We start from the raw sequence: 15,186 nt of genomic DNA, 5'->3' as shown, positions 1-15,186 counted from the left end.
CGCGTGTCCCGTGCTCTCCAAATCATATACCATTGCACCGCCATTAACGCATTCGAGGACGCGATCAATCTGCATTCATAATTCTTCATTTAACTCGAATACATAGATATTGACGATTCCTCAGTCATACATTCCCCCAGCCGTTCCTCCGCCTTCTCCCACAATTGCTATGCAATTCGTGCTGCACGTCCTTTTACTCCCAATACCTTTCAAGACCAATACTCGCCAAGGCACCGATGTTCCAGACGAATTGCTCTAACGCGAGTGTGTGGTTGTTGACATGCAGATACCGAGTCCTGCGACAACAGACACTGCCGACGCGCAGGTAGGTATGGTATGTCGGTTTGCTTGGTTGGCGACGATATCGATGTTGATGATGATGGATACACCCAAGGCACCGACTTGGTGTATACGATGAGTACTCCCAAATCCCAGCCGCTCATTCTGGTCCTACCCACCCTCCCCCATCGCCGTTCACGTATCCCAGCTCCCGACGCATTGCTGACTTTTTCGTTGTTGGCTCGGGTATTGCTGGAATGTCGTTTGCGAGGAGGATCTTGCATAGTGCAGGTGCTGATGGGCATGAGGTTAGAGTTACTACGTTGGAAACGATAGATGCGTGTTCTGGGGCGACTTGGAGGTAAGTATCGTATCGACTCTTTCGTAAACCAGTGGACGGTAGAAACGACAGACATATCTCACCACCTCTATATCATGACTTCGCCTCGCTCAAGCGTGATCACAGACAAGCTGTTGCCCAAAAGATGATGAAATTGAGGTTGGCGCATCTCGAGGAGTTACGAAGCGTCGCGGAACAAGAAGGCATTCTTGCAGAATCCGGGAAGGCCCTAGCCGAGGTGGCGCTGGGACGCGAAGTGGAGGGCAAGTTTAGGGAGTGGATGACGGAGAATTTCCTGGATGCGTTGAACATGTGAATAATGTTATCTGGACCTGACCGTTTCAAGCTGTGTGATGCAGAATTCTCTATAGGTGACGTCTTCCGAGAATATCTGAGACTCTTACGCAAGGAGGGACGAGACTGGCTGCAGATCCGCAAGGACGAAACTGGCTGCAGACTCCCCGTGGTCAAGCGTGGCAGTCCACTCCTGCGGCCTCAGTCTGGGTGACGATGGAAGGACTCGCGAGGACATCGGAAGCAAGTAAACGAGTATATCCTTACCAGCGATATGCCTTTACCGCCAGCTCTTCAAAGTAATCCGGCAGTTCTTGAACTTGCCAGATTTCTTGATGTTTCCGCTTTTCCTGGCATTAAGACCCCGGGATCGGTCCACCTCCACATTACCAGAAAGTCTACCAGACAGAGAGATAATTCTTGCTATGAATTCCTTTGAGAGGTTCGCAAACAAAGTACAGGAACGAAGTCAATCATGATGCTCTCAAGTACGCTTGCCACAACTGGGCCGTACGTCTTTCGTGTGCTCCCCATCCATGGGATGACACGCTCAACCATTGATTCCGGGTTTTTTGGAATGATCCTATTGTTTCCTGGCTGCAAATGGAGTGGTGTTTGAAGGGTCTGCGGTCTTGCCTTGTCGTCTTATCTGAAGGACATAAATTTGTGAAGGTGTATTTCAACGATTTTCCCGTCAAGGTAGCCACAACTTATGTTCCATGATATTTAGTCCATGACATGACGCCTTGGAATTCTTTCTTATCTTCAGTCCGGACTCTTGAGCCATTGACGTGCAGCCCGGGGCTAGCACTCGAATTTGTCACATACCCCTCTCCACAACGTTCAGTCTGTTCCTTTAGAACGCTACTAGAAACAGAAACACGACCAATTATAAAATTGCGGAGGGAACAGAAACAGGGATGATTGTGCGAAGCTCTGATGCACAAGAGGCTTGAGATTATTGCATTGAAATCTGTTGAAATACACGTCATTTTTAAATACCGACAACTTCACGACAGCGCGCCAACACTACTCATACGTCCACCACTGAAGCAGAGAGTTCTGCATCACGTTGTTCCTTCTCCGACACGGAATTTCCGTCTCTGCGTCCACCTTCCATGGACGGTGTAAGGTTGGCTATGGGTCCATTGAACCAATGGACGCCTCCATACACCGGACAATAATACCAAAAAATCGCAAGGGTCATGTACCCTCCAAGGACCACAACTGTATAGTTCATCTCTTGTGCAGTCGTTTGCGGGGTCGAAGGAAAGAAGAAAACGATGATCATGAAGACCATCGACGATACAGCTATCGCAGCGACCGGAAAGCTCTGCAGGGTAGATCAACTCGGGAATGGGGAATGCATCCCGATATATCAACTCACTAGTTTCCCAAGATGAAATGGGCCGGGTTTAAAATCGTTCTTGAACGCAAAGCGGGTTGTGATCGGCGTTATGTAAGAGACATACGACGCAGTGAGACCAATGGTGAACACCGCATTGATGGCCTCGGTGCTCACGAACGCAAGAAGTCCAACCACCAGAACAAAGACGGTGTCGAACCAAACCGTATTGACAGGTGTTTTCGTGTAGCCATTGATCCGGTACAAATATCGTGAGAATGGGAGGGCTCCATCACGAGCAAATGCAAACTGTCTGGCGAGAGCCGACCAGGAGGGAGTTCGATGTCACTATATACCTGCTCTGTGATTAGGCTATGGGTGTACCACGTGCCGCTAAAACGTACAACGTTGAGATAATGAGACACCACAGAGCCAAGGCCCCCCTCTGCCCAAGCGAAGTGTACAAGATTTGCGCCATAGGCTGGCCGACAGGGCTATTTAGGACGCTTTCGAGGTCAGTACCCATGCAAAAGGCAAGGGAGACATTGATTCCTGGAGAAGAAAATGTCATCCAGTTCAGAGTGACACGTCGTTCCACATACCCCAACCAAGGACGACCGACACAGCAATAGAACTGATCTACCTGGGGTAAACACAAAAATCGGACATTTTCTAGTGTTACTTACGATTGCCAATGGTATCGCAGTGGCAGCATTCGAGGCCTCCTCACTCATATGGACGCTGGCATCATAACCCCCTGACGGGTTAAAAGTGGTCATGAACTGACAATTCGGGAGAAGAAAAAGGGCCTAACCTATTGAATAAAGAGGAGCCATGAAGCTCAAGATAAATGCGAATCCAGATGGCCAGCCGGCCACTATAACTGACGGTGAGTCGCGATTGTAATCAGAAGAGGATACATACAGTTTATGAAGCTCCCTAGCGCAAAACTTGCACTGTTTCGGTATTCGGGTGGCGTTGCGATCGGAAGTGCAATAATGACTATGAAGCAGAGGCTGCCGGAGAACTTCAAGCAATGATCACGAACGAGTATACAACACCTACCACAAATTCACAAACGTGTATAGTCTCTGCAGTCGTGCCAAGACTTTGGTACCGAGGCTCACGAGGACGGCATGTGACAGGGCCAAAGCTGCGTATATACCGCTGTGGCATCCGTCAAGAGATATCATGCATAGAAGAGGGTGGGCTGACTAGAGCTGCTCGTTGGTAGTCGCATATGCTTGGTCGGTGGCAATACTGATCGCTGCTGCGATTTGGATTGCGCAAGCCCAGTTTACGGAAGCTAGTCCCATACGATCAGAGGCAGACTGTTGAAAAAATGAGAATTGTCTTACCGACTCCAGTTATAGTCTGGATGGTATTAGAATCTGTAGATATCAGGACGGGATGCACGTCATATCGAGACGCAGGACGTACAACCAACTATCCACGACAGAAAATTCCGGCACCGTGGAGAAGCAAGTGAATAAGTCCAATAGTATAGCTAGACTTCATAATGAGCAAGCGTGAAACAGTGACAGCACAGAGTACATACACCTCCAGAAGTAGGTGCTGCTGACGCAAGCTCCGCCATTGCCAGCCCGATGCACATGATGAAAGGGCCAGCAAATGCCCACTGCACAGATAGAAGCTTTACTACAAAGTGATCCCCACGTATGATGAAAGCTTACCCCCCAAACCATAGCGACAGGTCCACCATTTGGTATGGCATAGAAGAGCACGGAGCTGAATAGATTTTCATCTGTGAAGAGTAATGTCAATCGGCTCGAGTCTCAGTGGCGACTTACGCTATACCAGGGAGCACTCCTGTATAGCTGAATGCAAGTCCAGACACCTGTACAACCGTTAGATTAGGCGGTGTCGCAAACACGAAAGAGTCTGATATCAAGCGCACCTCTAGTGGGGTAAATTCCCTGCGAAGCTCCTGCTTGTATCCTAGCTTGGCTAGAACAGCCTCATCGGCGTCCAGTTGCAGGTGCCGCTTCGAAGTCGCAGGAGCTCTGGCGACCATATCGTATCACTGCAAGTGGGCGATTCCGAATAAGTCACGGCGCGTACTAGAAGAGAATTACTTCACATTATGACCGAGAAGCCCCGAGAATACCTATATAATATAACCTAGTCTGCGATCCAAACGGAAATTGACCGAAGTGATGCCTGTCACGGTTTATCCCAACCTACGGACGCCATGTGTCCGTTTTAGGTGGTCTACTGGGTGGAACATCCGGACTCAGATCGGCGAGGAAGCTGGCATGTCCATCCGGACATACTAGGTGGTATACAAGTCGGAGTAGTCTGTCATCCATGGCCATGTATACCAGAAATTCAAATACCTCGTTGGTGCCATATTTAGCACGAGCAGAATTATATCCGCTTACAGTTCCCACGGGCCACGGCTACCATCACTTTGAACCTTCTCATCATGGAGCTCTTCCGCGATCATATGCATGCAACGTCTCGGAGTGCTTGGCAGTGGCGTCCGCTTTTTCAGCAGCCTGTGCCCCAACAGTAATGTGGGTTAACATGACGCCTGCTGAGTCACATGTTTCCCGAGTCTTTATTATTGTTGGTTGGGTTATTAAAATTTCAGTCAGGAAAGACTAGTATGTAATCCGAAATCAAGCTTGTCAATGTACGTTACATCGGCAACGGCCGACCCCACCAGCTCGAGGTTGGGTCGAGGAACACTAATTTGCCACCGTTAGCTACTAGCCGAGTCAACAACGTACTTGTCAGTTGCGACATGAACTCTAGCCTCGTCGAATCGGAATCGAGGAGCGATCTTTATCCAGAGACTTCGAATTCTGCCAACAGCAGGTTTGTCCAACTGGAGGCCGCATCTCTGGATTTTCCACTTACATTTTGCACTCCAGACGAGCTCAATCCATACCTCCTAGATCTGGTGCATCCAGTAGCCGTATCATTATGGAAAATAGCTTGAATCAAAAGGCCACTGTCCATGATGCTACCAATGACCAGTGTGGCCCCGAAGAGGTCATCAAAAGTCCTGGGCCTCAGGATGGCCGTAAGCGCGTGCGCTTCCAGGATGTCTCATCTCAGGGTGATGAAGAACCAGATCGTGACGAGGACCTCGAATCGCCGTCAAAGAGAGTGAAGATATTGGCCACAACAGTACGTTTACAACATCGTTTGAACATTGCCTTGAAGACCGATCTTATTTTTCAAAGTGGACATACACCTCTCCTCCTGACGCCTCAAACTATATGAATAAGCGCATGCTCGAACTTTCCCGTATCACTCGCCGGGCCTTTGCTGCGAGAATCCAATTCCAACGCCTTCGCAGCCACGAACTTGAACTGATGAAGTCTCTTGTCGACGATGAAATCGAGCAGGTCAAAACACAGATAAATGCAATTGATCTGCAGATCGGCTCCATCGAAGGCATGATTCGCGAAGGAGAAGTGGACATAGAGAGCAAAGAGTGTAGCTTATCCGAGGACAACATCAGGATGTTCTGTGGTGATGACCATGGCTCTGAGGCAAGTTGGCGAGAAAAAGACTCTTGTGACGTTACAATTTCATTTGCTTCTTGATCTGGTTCATACTACGTCTCAGATGAATCACATTCTGATTGACTTTAGTAACTATCGATCTTTATCCGCTGTCCATTTCTGCGTCGATCACAAAATGCCACGCCAAATTTCATCATCCTTATAAAATACATCTGCGATATTCCTTGTCAGTCGCCAAAGATCATCCACTGCATAACGGCGGCCACTACTCTCCACAGACTAGTCCGTCAGTCTCTGCACGTGTCCTAGTTGATCACTGATGAAAAGCTGACACGGTACCAACACGTCGCAGCATATATAACCCAGGTTATATAATGCACCGTCGTACAACGTGTCCAGGTATCATGATAGCCAACCACAAGTACGATCCCGTTGGTTTGAACTCGGAACAAGTTTCGCATTGCGCGTTTCCGTTATGTCAGGTTGTCAAAAATTAGCATCTGGCCTTGAAAGGGCAAAATTTTGTACAGGTTCGTCCACGTCCACTCAAGCTGTTGAATGACTGAATTATGTAGCTCCCTTTATAGTAATGGGCCCGCAACCAGGCCAAAGTACTGCGGTTTGAATGTGTAAGGGAACGGCGGGTGACAGAAAAGAAGCATGTACGAGCGAGCAGGATGTCACGATGAACGTGGAAGAAACCGGCGAAACAGATATGAGTCACTCCTTGCTCGGTGTTTGCAGTGCACCTAATAGGAGTGAACTGCAAATTTCGATCACGTCGTGACTGTCTTATGGGCATCATAAAGGAGCGGTATGTGAGAGAAAATTTCAAGAGAGCGCGTTGCAGGTGGTGGTGTTGACGAGGAAGTGAATTGATTTATCAGACCTTGGTTTTCACTGGACTTGGGGAGAAAGCTGTAATTATGATACTATACCGCTACAAACAAAGGAAACAGTCAAGACGCGGTGCCCTATGGGCTGTGTTGGGGGATATGGTAATGAACATAAGGTGTAGGTATAATACGGATAGCCGAGGGGTCCGCGTTGGGGACGATGTGTGTTGATGCGCGAATTAGTTTGTCCGGCGTTCGAGTTGGGTACAAAATTATGATACATTTCCTCCTCCTCCACCCTCCTCTCTCTACCTATCATCATCTCCCCCTCCCTCCTCCATTTCCCACTCCTCTTCCCACTCCCCCTCTATCCTCATGATCCCTTTCTTGTCCTAGTAAGGCGAACTTCTTGAAAGCGTCCGACTCTTGAGTGACTTTCGTTAGTGCCTGTGTCTCCTTCTCTGTACCCAGATCTCGTTGAGTATGATGTCGTGGGATACTTCGCGCAAGTAGATGCGTTGGCATGTGAATAGTGGACAGTCGCGCAAGATATGCTTTCGCATTTGACGTGGCGGCTCTCCACATGAGCGGCCAGCTCAAACCTTTCGAGCTATGCGGAAATGACTCCGAGATGTTTTCTAGTGCTTTTGGTACCGAGTTGGCGGCTGGTTGTAAACGCGAATGTTCAGTAGACAGTAGTTCCATACCAAATTGCTAATAGACCCTGGCTGGCAATCTGCTGGCATTGCAGATATACTTCTATTTGAAGGTAGCACAACCACGCAAAGAGCAATGTCAAATAACAATATTCAGCACATAAAAGCCAGCGGTCTTCCTGACCTACTATCTCCTTCAGAATTATCTGATCCCATCGCACACGAGCTGCAAATAATGCGTTTCTCCTCTGCATTTGTCCTCGTCGCCATTGCTGCCTTAGCCTCATCACCAATCTCTGCCATACCCACTGACGCGGCTGACAGCGGCACTGATAGATGTCCCAACTTTTGCACATTGGACGAACCGTGCAAAGGCTGCATTTATGGGATTTGCGTGAGTTTCAGTAATTTTCCTGGATTTGATAACATGACTCACCTACATGGCAGGCCTTCAATATCTTCTGCATAGTGAGTCGTATTTCTGCATTCACATCGATGTAGTATGGCCGTTGGCACTGACGTGCGAATTATTAGTGATTTGTAGAGTTGATCAACGTGCTGTCAGGAAAATGTCGGTGGAGTTGGCATAATTTTCGTTCGATTGGAAATGTAAGATAAGATGCGTCAGTAAACCACCAATTTCTCCCCAGATATTATATACATGGCCCTGGACCTCCGAGTTCTTCAAGTATTGGTTCCCGATTCCAGATCCAAATTTTGTACTATGATCGACTGGCATTAGTTATTCAGAGGGGAAGAATGGGACACACTGAGCGCTGCAGCAAGGTAGTATGGCGTCTGTGGAGACAGTTTTGTCTCTGGAATATGATGACGATTGTAGACTAGAGAAGATCTCCCTCAGCGATGATCAAGAGCAATGCCAACATTAGTAGCTATTTAGAGAAGATTTCCCTAGGCTACGTGAGTACAGGATAAGTACGGTGCAATATTTGTAAGACATACCCTAAAATCTGAGAAAACAGAGTGGGACGAAATACGTAATTCATTGTGTTCACTGTACAGTTCAACATGTAATCGCGATATCCACGACGAAGGCGGTGAGATCTGAGAACGAGAGCACCATAAAAATGATGCGTGTAGGGATGATGTGAGCTGTGAGGCATGGGCATGAACAAACAGCTGGAGGGAAAAGGCACCAAGCAAAAGTAAGTGAACGGACGATGAAATTGACGCAATGCGAATACTTAGTAGGAGCTAAGACGAGCGGTTCCGGTACGATAGATATCAGAGGGTGATATTGGACGCAAATGCACCAGGGTGTGACAACTGGCGTCCTCGTCAAGGAGCTCTTCGATAGTTTATTTCTGCATTTGTCTGGATGTCTTGACAGACTGACACATTGAGATCATTGAGATGACGAGCACATCAATAAGTGCCTTCGGGCAGATGTCAGAGCGAACAGCACAAAATTACAAATGAGTACAAGACATTGAAACCAAACAATGGCTCCTGCATAACTGGTCCAGAAAGAGATACGAAAGATGGAATAGATTTCCACAGATTGGGAAAAGCTCTGGGAATTGGTGACGAGGCGGAAGTGGTTGACAGGGCCCGAATCGTTCAAGATAAGCCTAATCTGAATCGCGCCTTTAATAGCATAATCCAGTGAATGAAAGAAGACCTACCTCGCTGACACGCAAACGAAGCCAAATGTCACATTGCATTTTGCTGGCCATCCCTCGCTACATAATGCCAATCTGTCAGGTCTGGCGCCAGCTCGTTCTAAACCTAAATTGGTACCACATGTATGACTGGGATGATCAGGGATTGAGTTAAGGAACATTGCACAGCGATGTAAGCACCTAGAACCTGGCCATTTGGTGGTCTGTGAACAAGTCCCATACACTGAAACAGTAGGCCGACATCTGACACAAGTGAAGGGGAGTAAAGTAAATCGCGGGCGAGCGCGCACACAAGCGCACAAGCGTCAAATTGCAACCCGACAGATGCGCACTAACCACGAGAGTAAAGGGGCGTGCGTAAGGAGATAAGTTGTTTGGGGAGAAAACCGGAGAAAGCCAGGAGCATGGACACAGCTTAGACACATGGACCTGCAGCCTTATCAAACATGTGCGAGCTATAAAACACATCTACTGATTCCACCTCCCGCCAATGAGATTCTGCAAGAATGCCTTCTTGCTCAGTGACGCTTCGTAAACTCCTCGAGATGCGCCAAACTCAATCTAATCATCTTTTGAGTGACAACTTGGGAGTCCGTGATCACACTTGAGCGAGATGTAGTCATGATATAGAGGTAGTGAGATTCGCCTACTGCGCTGCTTTATGAGAGAATAGATACGATGCTTACCTCCCAGTCGCCCCAGAACACGCATCTCTCGCTTTCAACATAACAACTCTCACATCACATCAGCACTTGCACTATCCAAAGTCCTTCTCACAGACGGTGTCCGAATAATACCCGAGCCAACAACGACAAAGTCAGTATGCGTCGGCAACGTGAGTGGCGATGGGTGAGGGTGGGTTGGACCAGAATAAGTGGCTGGAGTTTGGGAGTGGGAGCCCTGGAGAGTGCTGGATGCGCGCTTAGAGGGTTTCGATGGTGTGGAGGTTGTCAAGGAATTCAGTTAGTGCTAGTCGGATTAGGGAGTGTGTTGCCTATCGCGAGAAGGAAGCAAACAATGCGGTTGCAGCACACTTGCAGTTTTCTGATTTCCTTGCAAGTTCGGTACTGTTCGACCTCCATAGCTTGATAAGTTGGTGGAATTTATATGTTGCGGACTCTGTCGTATACACCAAGTCTGTGGCCTGTGTGTATCCCCGTCATCATCAACATCATGACCAACCAAGTAAACTGACTCACCTAACTGCGCGTCGGCAGCGTCTGTCATCGTACTTGGTATCTCTGTGTTAACAATATCATACTCGCGGTAGAGTGCACTTGCCTTGAGCACTTCTTCTGGAGCACCGGTGCCTTGGTAAGCATTGCTCTTGAAAGACGTTGGGAGAAAAAGGACATGTAGCACAGATTTCGTAGCAGATGTCATGGATTTTTTAAAAAGGCGTAAGAGGGGAACGTATACCTGAGGAATAGCCAGTATCTTGGTATTCGAGTCAAATGAAGAATGATGTCGAATGCGGGTCCTCCAACTGCGTTAATGGCGGTGCAATGATATCTGATCTAGAGAGCCCAGGACACGCGGATACGGCAACAATGTTGGACTGACGCTGACGACCTGGATGGTGGAGTTGTCTGTCTTGAGTACCTGGCCGACTGACATGAGTGCGTCTAGGACACGCTGAGGGTGGCAGGTAGAAACAACTATTTGAAGAGAGCGCCAGCCTTCTTGGTGGAAAAGTGGATGTGGCTTGAAAGTTGGGGTACGGTGGCTGCATGACGTTGATGATGCGTACTATGTCGCGTTCGGTCGGTGGCCATGGGTGATATGAGGATAAAAGTGAGAATGATGCATTTTGGATTAGTACGGCAGGATCCTGACGACCGATTATGCTAATTAGCTGGCTGCTACCGGTACAAAGATGATGAGACTCTAGACTGACTCCCCATTTCGAAGTTGGGCACTGGGCATTGGGCATTGGGCAAATTAATATTGGGCGTTGGGCGTTTTACATAACTTTGACGATTGGATAAGCACTGCCGAGGCTATTTTTGTCATTTGATGATCCACGGACCACAGTATGTCATTATCGTTTAAAATTAACGTTTAACAGTGCACTAGCACTTGCAACATTGCAATTGCCAAATATTGCCTCGAGGCGTTAATGGCCTGTTATTCTATATAAATGATGTGGGTCCCTTAACTTACCAACCGCTATTCACAATGACCAAACGCAAATCATCGAGCGACTCAACTCAACAAACCCACAAATCTAAGGACGGTCACGGTGCCAAGAAGTTAAGGATCTCGGTAAGTCCACGAGCATGCGTAATCGGAGTGTCCTGGAATACGACTGAGAATGTCATAAGCGCTCCAAGGATTCACGCAGCCGCAGCCCTCTTCCCCTGAATGTTCATCATGAAGGTGCTTCATCGACCTCGGTACGTTCTCATACTTGCCCTCCAGTCTCCGCGCTCTTTCTAAATCCTGGTGGTCCCGCGAGTTCAGGCGGCTCCATCTCCCATGGAAGTGACTAATACCCAATCGGAACGTCGGGATGCACAAGAGTTTGCAATGCGCATGCATCCGCTTGCGGGACCTGTGATTACTGTGCCGTCTGTTGGACCAAGGCGGAGAAGAGGATCTTCATGCCGTCGAGAGTTCCCAGGACACATATCTCGAACCCCTCAGAATATTTGACAATGTTATCAGCAAGATCGCAGATGTATGCACCTTCCTCTCGATTAGAACCTAACTAATCCCATCCAACAGTTACATCCATATGCAAAGATGGCACTGGGCGTGTTGTCTTGCGCAGCCAAAGTATGTTTTCTCTTTATCTCCTCCTATCTCCCACCACTCAGCAATCATTGGTACAGATTATTCTAGCTCAAGCGGATCGCGACGCAGCGGTACTCAAACTTCTCAAGAAGATATGTGATGTTTACAGCTTCATAACACAAGACAACATGCTTGCCCAACTCTCGTCGATGCGAACTATCCTTGGCAAGATTTCTCAGCAGACCCGTGAATGCGCCCATTTTATCGAAAAATATTCGGAGACCAAGAAAATTTGTGAGTATTACAAGCTGGTGCGCTCTGTACCGTCTCGAGCTTCTATCATCATCACAGGGAGCAGACTTGGAAAGGACATCTTCTGGGAAACGGAAGATACGATCAAAAAGTACAATGACGTGTTCGATAGGCTCATGCAAAACTTCCGGGACCAAGTTACTCGCAACGTAGCCATACACGTCCACCGTATGGGTAAGGGTTGTGACGTCCTTGTGACTTGACATATACTCATTACCTTTTCAGATGAAAGATTGGACCTTAGTAGTGTGGCTTATGCAGATGGTGCGGGACTAGATACCAGAAAAGAATGCCTTGAAGGGACCCGTACGGGAATCCTTTCCGACATCATGGAATGGGTCAACAGCACCGGGGACAATGTTCAACGCGTGCTGTGGCTATCTGGCCCTGCAGGCAAGGGCAAATCGGCCATCGCCCACACCATTGCTAAGTGGGTCAACGACGTGGGAGGGCTTGGTTCGTGTTACTGCTTTGACCGCCAGCGAGAAGCAGACCGTCGCCACGAAAAGATCTTTTCCACAATCGCGCGCGACCTGGCCGACCGTGATCCGGAGATGAGGCGGGGATTGGCAGATGCGGTTCAGGCCGCAAGTTCGCTCAAGAAGACAGCAGATATCATCCAGCAGTGGCAGAAACTCCTTATCGAACCACTGGAGAAGTCATCTGGGTCGACTGGGGAGCCCATCGTGATCGTGATCGATGCACTGGACGAGAGCGGTGGAGTAGAGACACGGAAAGACCTCCTCGGCATTCTAGCTGGCAAACATCACAATCCCGCTGTTCCCAAAATCACAGATCTTCCTGGCAACTTCCGCTTTATCATCACCTCCCGCCCGTTTGATGACATCAAAGAGAAGTTTCGTGGTGTTCAGCACATTCGACAGATGTCGATGGATGATATTCTACGAGCAGATGCAGAGCGCGACATCCGTGCTTACGTATCCAAGGAGTTGGAAGGGCTGGATTTCCACGACGGAGAGTTCGCAGTCCTCGCTGAGAAAGCTGATGGACTTTTCGAGTGGGCGCGTCTCGCTTGCAAATACATCAAAGAGTCTGATATGGGGCTATCTCCAATCGAATGCTACAATGGCGTGGCGTCACGCGATCCTGCTGAGAGAAGCAGGCTGTTGCATGAGATGTATCTCCTCATTTTAACAAATATCATGCCCAGCGATACATCTACCCATATGCAGCATTCGGCGAGACTGCGTTCGACGAAGCCAGCGAGATTTCGCTCAGTAATGAGACAAATACTAGGCACAGCTGAACCCCTTCCTTTAGCTTCCCTGAACGCCATGAGGCGCCATTTTCCAACACCGGAGGATAATTTCGACGTCGAGCTTGTGGTAAAAAGCATGGGCTCCCTCCTCAGTGGCACCACCAACCCAGATTCCCCGATCCGACCACTTCATGCATCCTTCCGCGATTTCCTGACGGACAAATCATCCAGTGGAGAGTTTTTCATCGACCTGTCAAAGGCACAACACGACCTTGCATTCTCGTCGCTTCGAGTGATGGAACACAGTCTTCGCTTCAATATCTGTGATTCAAAGTCGTCCTATCTGCCCAATAAGGAAGATCCCGGTCTACAAGAACGAGTCCAGAAACGCATCCCCTTACATCTGTCATATTCATCTCGATTTTGGACGTCGCACGTACGAACCACAACCTTTGACAAGCAACTCGCGAAAGAAGTGACATTGTTGTTCGACCACGAGCGGCTGTTTTTCTGGCTTGAGTTACTCGCTTTGGTCAATGCGCTCAGCGGTGCAGTTGTTGCCCTTCCGCTCACTCCCCTGTGGCTAAAGGTGTGGCTAAAGGTGAGTACATTGCTACTTAGTGCCAGATAAAGCGCTCATGCGCAACCATAGGGCCATCCCAAATTCAAAGATGTCTCGTCGACTGCAATGGACGTACAGAGGTTCATTCAAGTGTTCGGCGGCATGATTTTGCACAGCACGCCACACTTGTATGTATCAGCACTCCCATTCTCGCCTGCCAACTCTCCGCTATCGAGAAAGTTTTCTGCACGGTTTCCGAATACTCTTCGTGTAGCATGTGGACGTGATATGAATTGGCCAGCTTTTCAGACCGTGCTCAGGGGGCACACTTGGGCAGTGAACTCGGTCTCGTTCTCGCCGGACGGCACTCGCATCGTCACTGGTTCTTCGGATAACACTGTTCGGCTGTGGGATGCAGGGACGGGGGAGCCAGTCGGTGAGCCCTTGCAGGGGCACACTGATTCAGTGAACTCGGTATCGTTCTCGCCGGACGGCACTCGCATCGTCACTGGTTCTTCGGATAACACTGTTCGGCTGTGGGATGCAGGGACGGGGGAGCCAGTCGGTGAGCCCTTGCGCGGGCACACTTGGGCAGTAAACTCGGTCTCGTTCTCGCCGGACGGCACTCGCATCGTCACTGGTTCGGACGATAACACTGTTCGGCTGTGGGATGCAGGGACGGGGGAGCCAGTCGGTGAGCGCTTGCGGGGGCACACTCATTTAGTAAGGTCGGTCTCGTTCTTGCCGGACGGCACTCGCATCGTCACTGGTTCGGACGATAGCACTGTTCGGCTGTGGGATGCAGGGACGGGGGAGCCAGTCGGGGAGCCCTTGCGGCACACTCATTCAGTGAACTCGGTATCGTTCTCGCCGGATGGCACTCGCATCCTCACTGGTTCTTGGGATAGCACTGTTCGGCTGTGGGATGCAGGGACGGGGGAGCCAGTCGGCGAGCCCTTGCGGGGGCACACTGATTCAGTGAACTCGGTATCATTCTCACCGGACGGCACTCGCATCGTCACTGGTTCGGAGGATATGACTGTTCGGCTGTGGGATGCAGGGATGGGGGAGCCAGTCGGTGAGCCCTTGCGGGGGCACACTTCTTCAGTAAGCTCAGTATCATTCTCACCGGACGGCACTCGCATCGTCACTGGTTCGGACGATAACACTGTTCGGCTGTGGGATGCAGGGACGGGGGAGCCAGTCGGTGAGCCCTTGCGGGGGCACACTGATTCAGTAATCTCGGTCTCGTTCTCGCCGGACGGCACTCGCATCGTTACTTGTTCAAGGGATACTACTGTTCGGCTGTGGGACCCAGTCATGAGCCGGCCGTCGCAACAGTACGCTGTCTCAGATCCTTCAGCATTATCAAATGAACATCACACGATCGAGGCTACGACTACCATCACATTGAACATTTGGAACAATCACCTCATTCGCTTCTCGTCCAACTCTATCCACGCACTC

At 49.3% G+C, this 15,186-nt stretch overlaps 5 protein-coding genes across 5 annotated transcripts; 3 read left to right on the top strand and 2 right to left on the bottom strand.

Moving 5' to 3' along the window:
• Positions 1-236: 236 nt before the first annotated feature.
• Positions 237-935, top strand: DFJ58DRAFT_731196 (uncharacterized protein; the record flags this gene model as incomplete). Its single annotated transcript, XM_041386007.1, has 3 exons — positions 237-325; positions 395-640; positions 692-935. The coding sequence occupies 3 exons, from the start codon at positions 237-239 to the stop codon at positions 933-935; spliced, it is 579 nt and encodes a 192-aa protein (XP_041240721.1).
• An 899-nt stretch (positions 936-1,834) lies between these two features.
• On the bottom strand, positions 1,835-4,536 carry DFJ58DRAFT_802494 (amino acid/polyamine transporter I). The gene is made up of 16 exons (XM_041390930.1): positions 4,479-4,536; positions 4,387-4,440; positions 4,177-4,310; positions 4,070-4,116; positions 3,953-4,007; positions 3,817-3,897; positions 3,699-3,765; positions 3,474-3,564; positions 3,324-3,425; positions 3,183-3,274; positions 3,073-3,135; positions 2,945-3,015; positions 2,861-2,897; positions 2,663-2,810; positions 2,301-2,571; positions 1,835-2,246 (listed from the first exon to the last, which is right to left on the bottom strand). The coding sequence occupies exons 3-16, from the start codon at positions 4,291-4,293 to the stop codon at positions 1,947-1,949; spliced, it is 1,542 nt and encodes a 513-aa protein (XP_041240720.1). The 5' UTR covers positions 4,294-4,310; positions 4,387-4,440; positions 4,479-4,536; the 3' UTR covers positions 1,835-1,946.
• A 148-nt stretch (positions 4,537-4,684) lies between these two features.
• Positions 4,685-6,018, top strand: DFJ58DRAFT_802474 (uncharacterized protein). The gene is made up of 3 exons (XM_041390929.1): positions 4,685-5,099; positions 5,156-5,414; positions 5,471-6,018. Exons 1-3 carry the CDS (start codon positions 5,026-5,028, stop codon positions 5,834-5,836), a joined length of 699 nt encoding a protein of 232 aa, XP_041240719.1. The 5' UTR covers positions 4,685-5,025; the 3' UTR covers positions 5,837-6,018.
• A 3,975-nt stretch (positions 6,019-9,993) lies between these two features.
• On the bottom strand, positions 9,994-10,273 carry DFJ58DRAFT_731193 (uncharacterized protein; the record flags this gene model as incomplete). Its single annotated transcript, XM_041386006.1, has 2 exons — positions 9,994-10,034; positions 10,090-10,273. 2 exons carry the CDS (start codon positions 10,271-10,273, stop codon positions 9,994-9,996), a joined length of 225 nt encoding a protein of 74 aa, XP_041240718.1.
• Positions 10,274-10,877: 604 nt separating this feature from the next.
• Positions 10,878-11,771, top strand: DFJ58DRAFT_915748 (uncharacterized protein). The gene is made up of 7 exons (XM_041395448.1): positions 10,878-10,915; positions 10,974-11,020; positions 11,054-11,155; positions 11,215-11,286; positions 11,354-11,570; positions 11,618-11,668; positions 11,725-11,771. The coding sequence occupies exons 3-5, from the start codon at positions 11,069-11,071 to the stop codon at positions 11,543-11,545; spliced, it is 351 nt and encodes a 116-aa protein (XP_041240717.1). The 5' UTR covers positions 10,878-10,915; positions 10,974-11,020; positions 11,054-11,068; the 3' UTR covers positions 11,546-11,570; positions 11,618-11,668; positions 11,725-11,771.
• Positions 11,772-15,186: the final 3,415 nt, after the last annotated feature.

This window comes from Suillus subalutaceus (assembly GCF_016647625.1).
Source record: "Suillus subalutaceus strain FC151 chromosome Unknown DFJ58scaffold_101, whole genome shotgun sequence".
Lineage (NCBI taxonomy): Eukaryota > Fungi > Basidiomycota > Agaricomycetes > Boletales > Suillaceae > Suillus > Suillus subalutaceus.
The sequence above is the reverse complement of the archived record's forward strand: the minus strand, read 5'-3'. Positions and strand labels throughout refer to the sequence as shown.

What these genes read in the sequence shown, in the direction of transcription:
- DFJ58DRAFT_915748 (XM_041395448.1), top strand. Translation starts at nt 11,069, where the DNA reads ATGACCAAACGCAAATCATCGAGCGACTCAACTCAACAAACCCACAAA. An exon ending in CCAAGAAGTTAAGGATCTCG is followed by an intron (nt 11,156 to 11,214) that starts GTAAGTCCACGA and finishes GAATGTCATAAG; the next exon opens with CGCTCCAAGGATTCACGCAG. An exon ending in AAGGTGCTTCATCGACCTCG is followed by an intron (nt 11,287 to 11,353) that starts GTACGTTCTCAT and finishes CCGCGAGTTCAG; the next exon opens with GCGGCTCCATCTCCCATGGA.
- DFJ58DRAFT_802494 (XM_041390930.1), bottom strand. Translation starts at nt 4,293, where the DNA reads ATGGTCGCCAGAGCTCCTGCGACTTCGAAGCGGCACCTGCAACTGGAC. An exon ending in GGAGTGCTCCCTGGTATAGC is followed by an intron (nt 4,008 to 4,069) that starts GTAAGTCGCCAC and finishes AAATCTATTCAG; the next exon opens with CTCCGTGCTCTTCTATGCCA. An exon ending in TACACGTTTGTGAATTTGTG is followed by an intron (nt 3,275 to 3,323) that starts GTAGGTGTTGTA and finishes GTTCTCCGGCAG; the next exon opens with CCTCTGCTTCATAGTCATTA.
- DFJ58DRAFT_802474 (XM_041390929.1), top strand. Translation starts at nt 5,026, where the DNA reads ATGAACTCTAGCCTCGTCGAATCGGAATCGAGGAGCGATCTTTATCCA. An exon ending in TCGAATTCTGCCAACAGCAG is followed by an intron (nt 5,100 to 5,155) that starts GTTTGTCCAACT and finishes TTTGCACTCCAG; the next exon opens with ACGAGCTCAATCCATACCTC. An exon ending in TGAAGATATTGGCCACAACA is followed by an intron (nt 5,415 to 5,470) that starts GTACGTTTACAA and finishes TATTTTTCAAAG; the next exon opens with TGGACATACACCTCTCCTCC.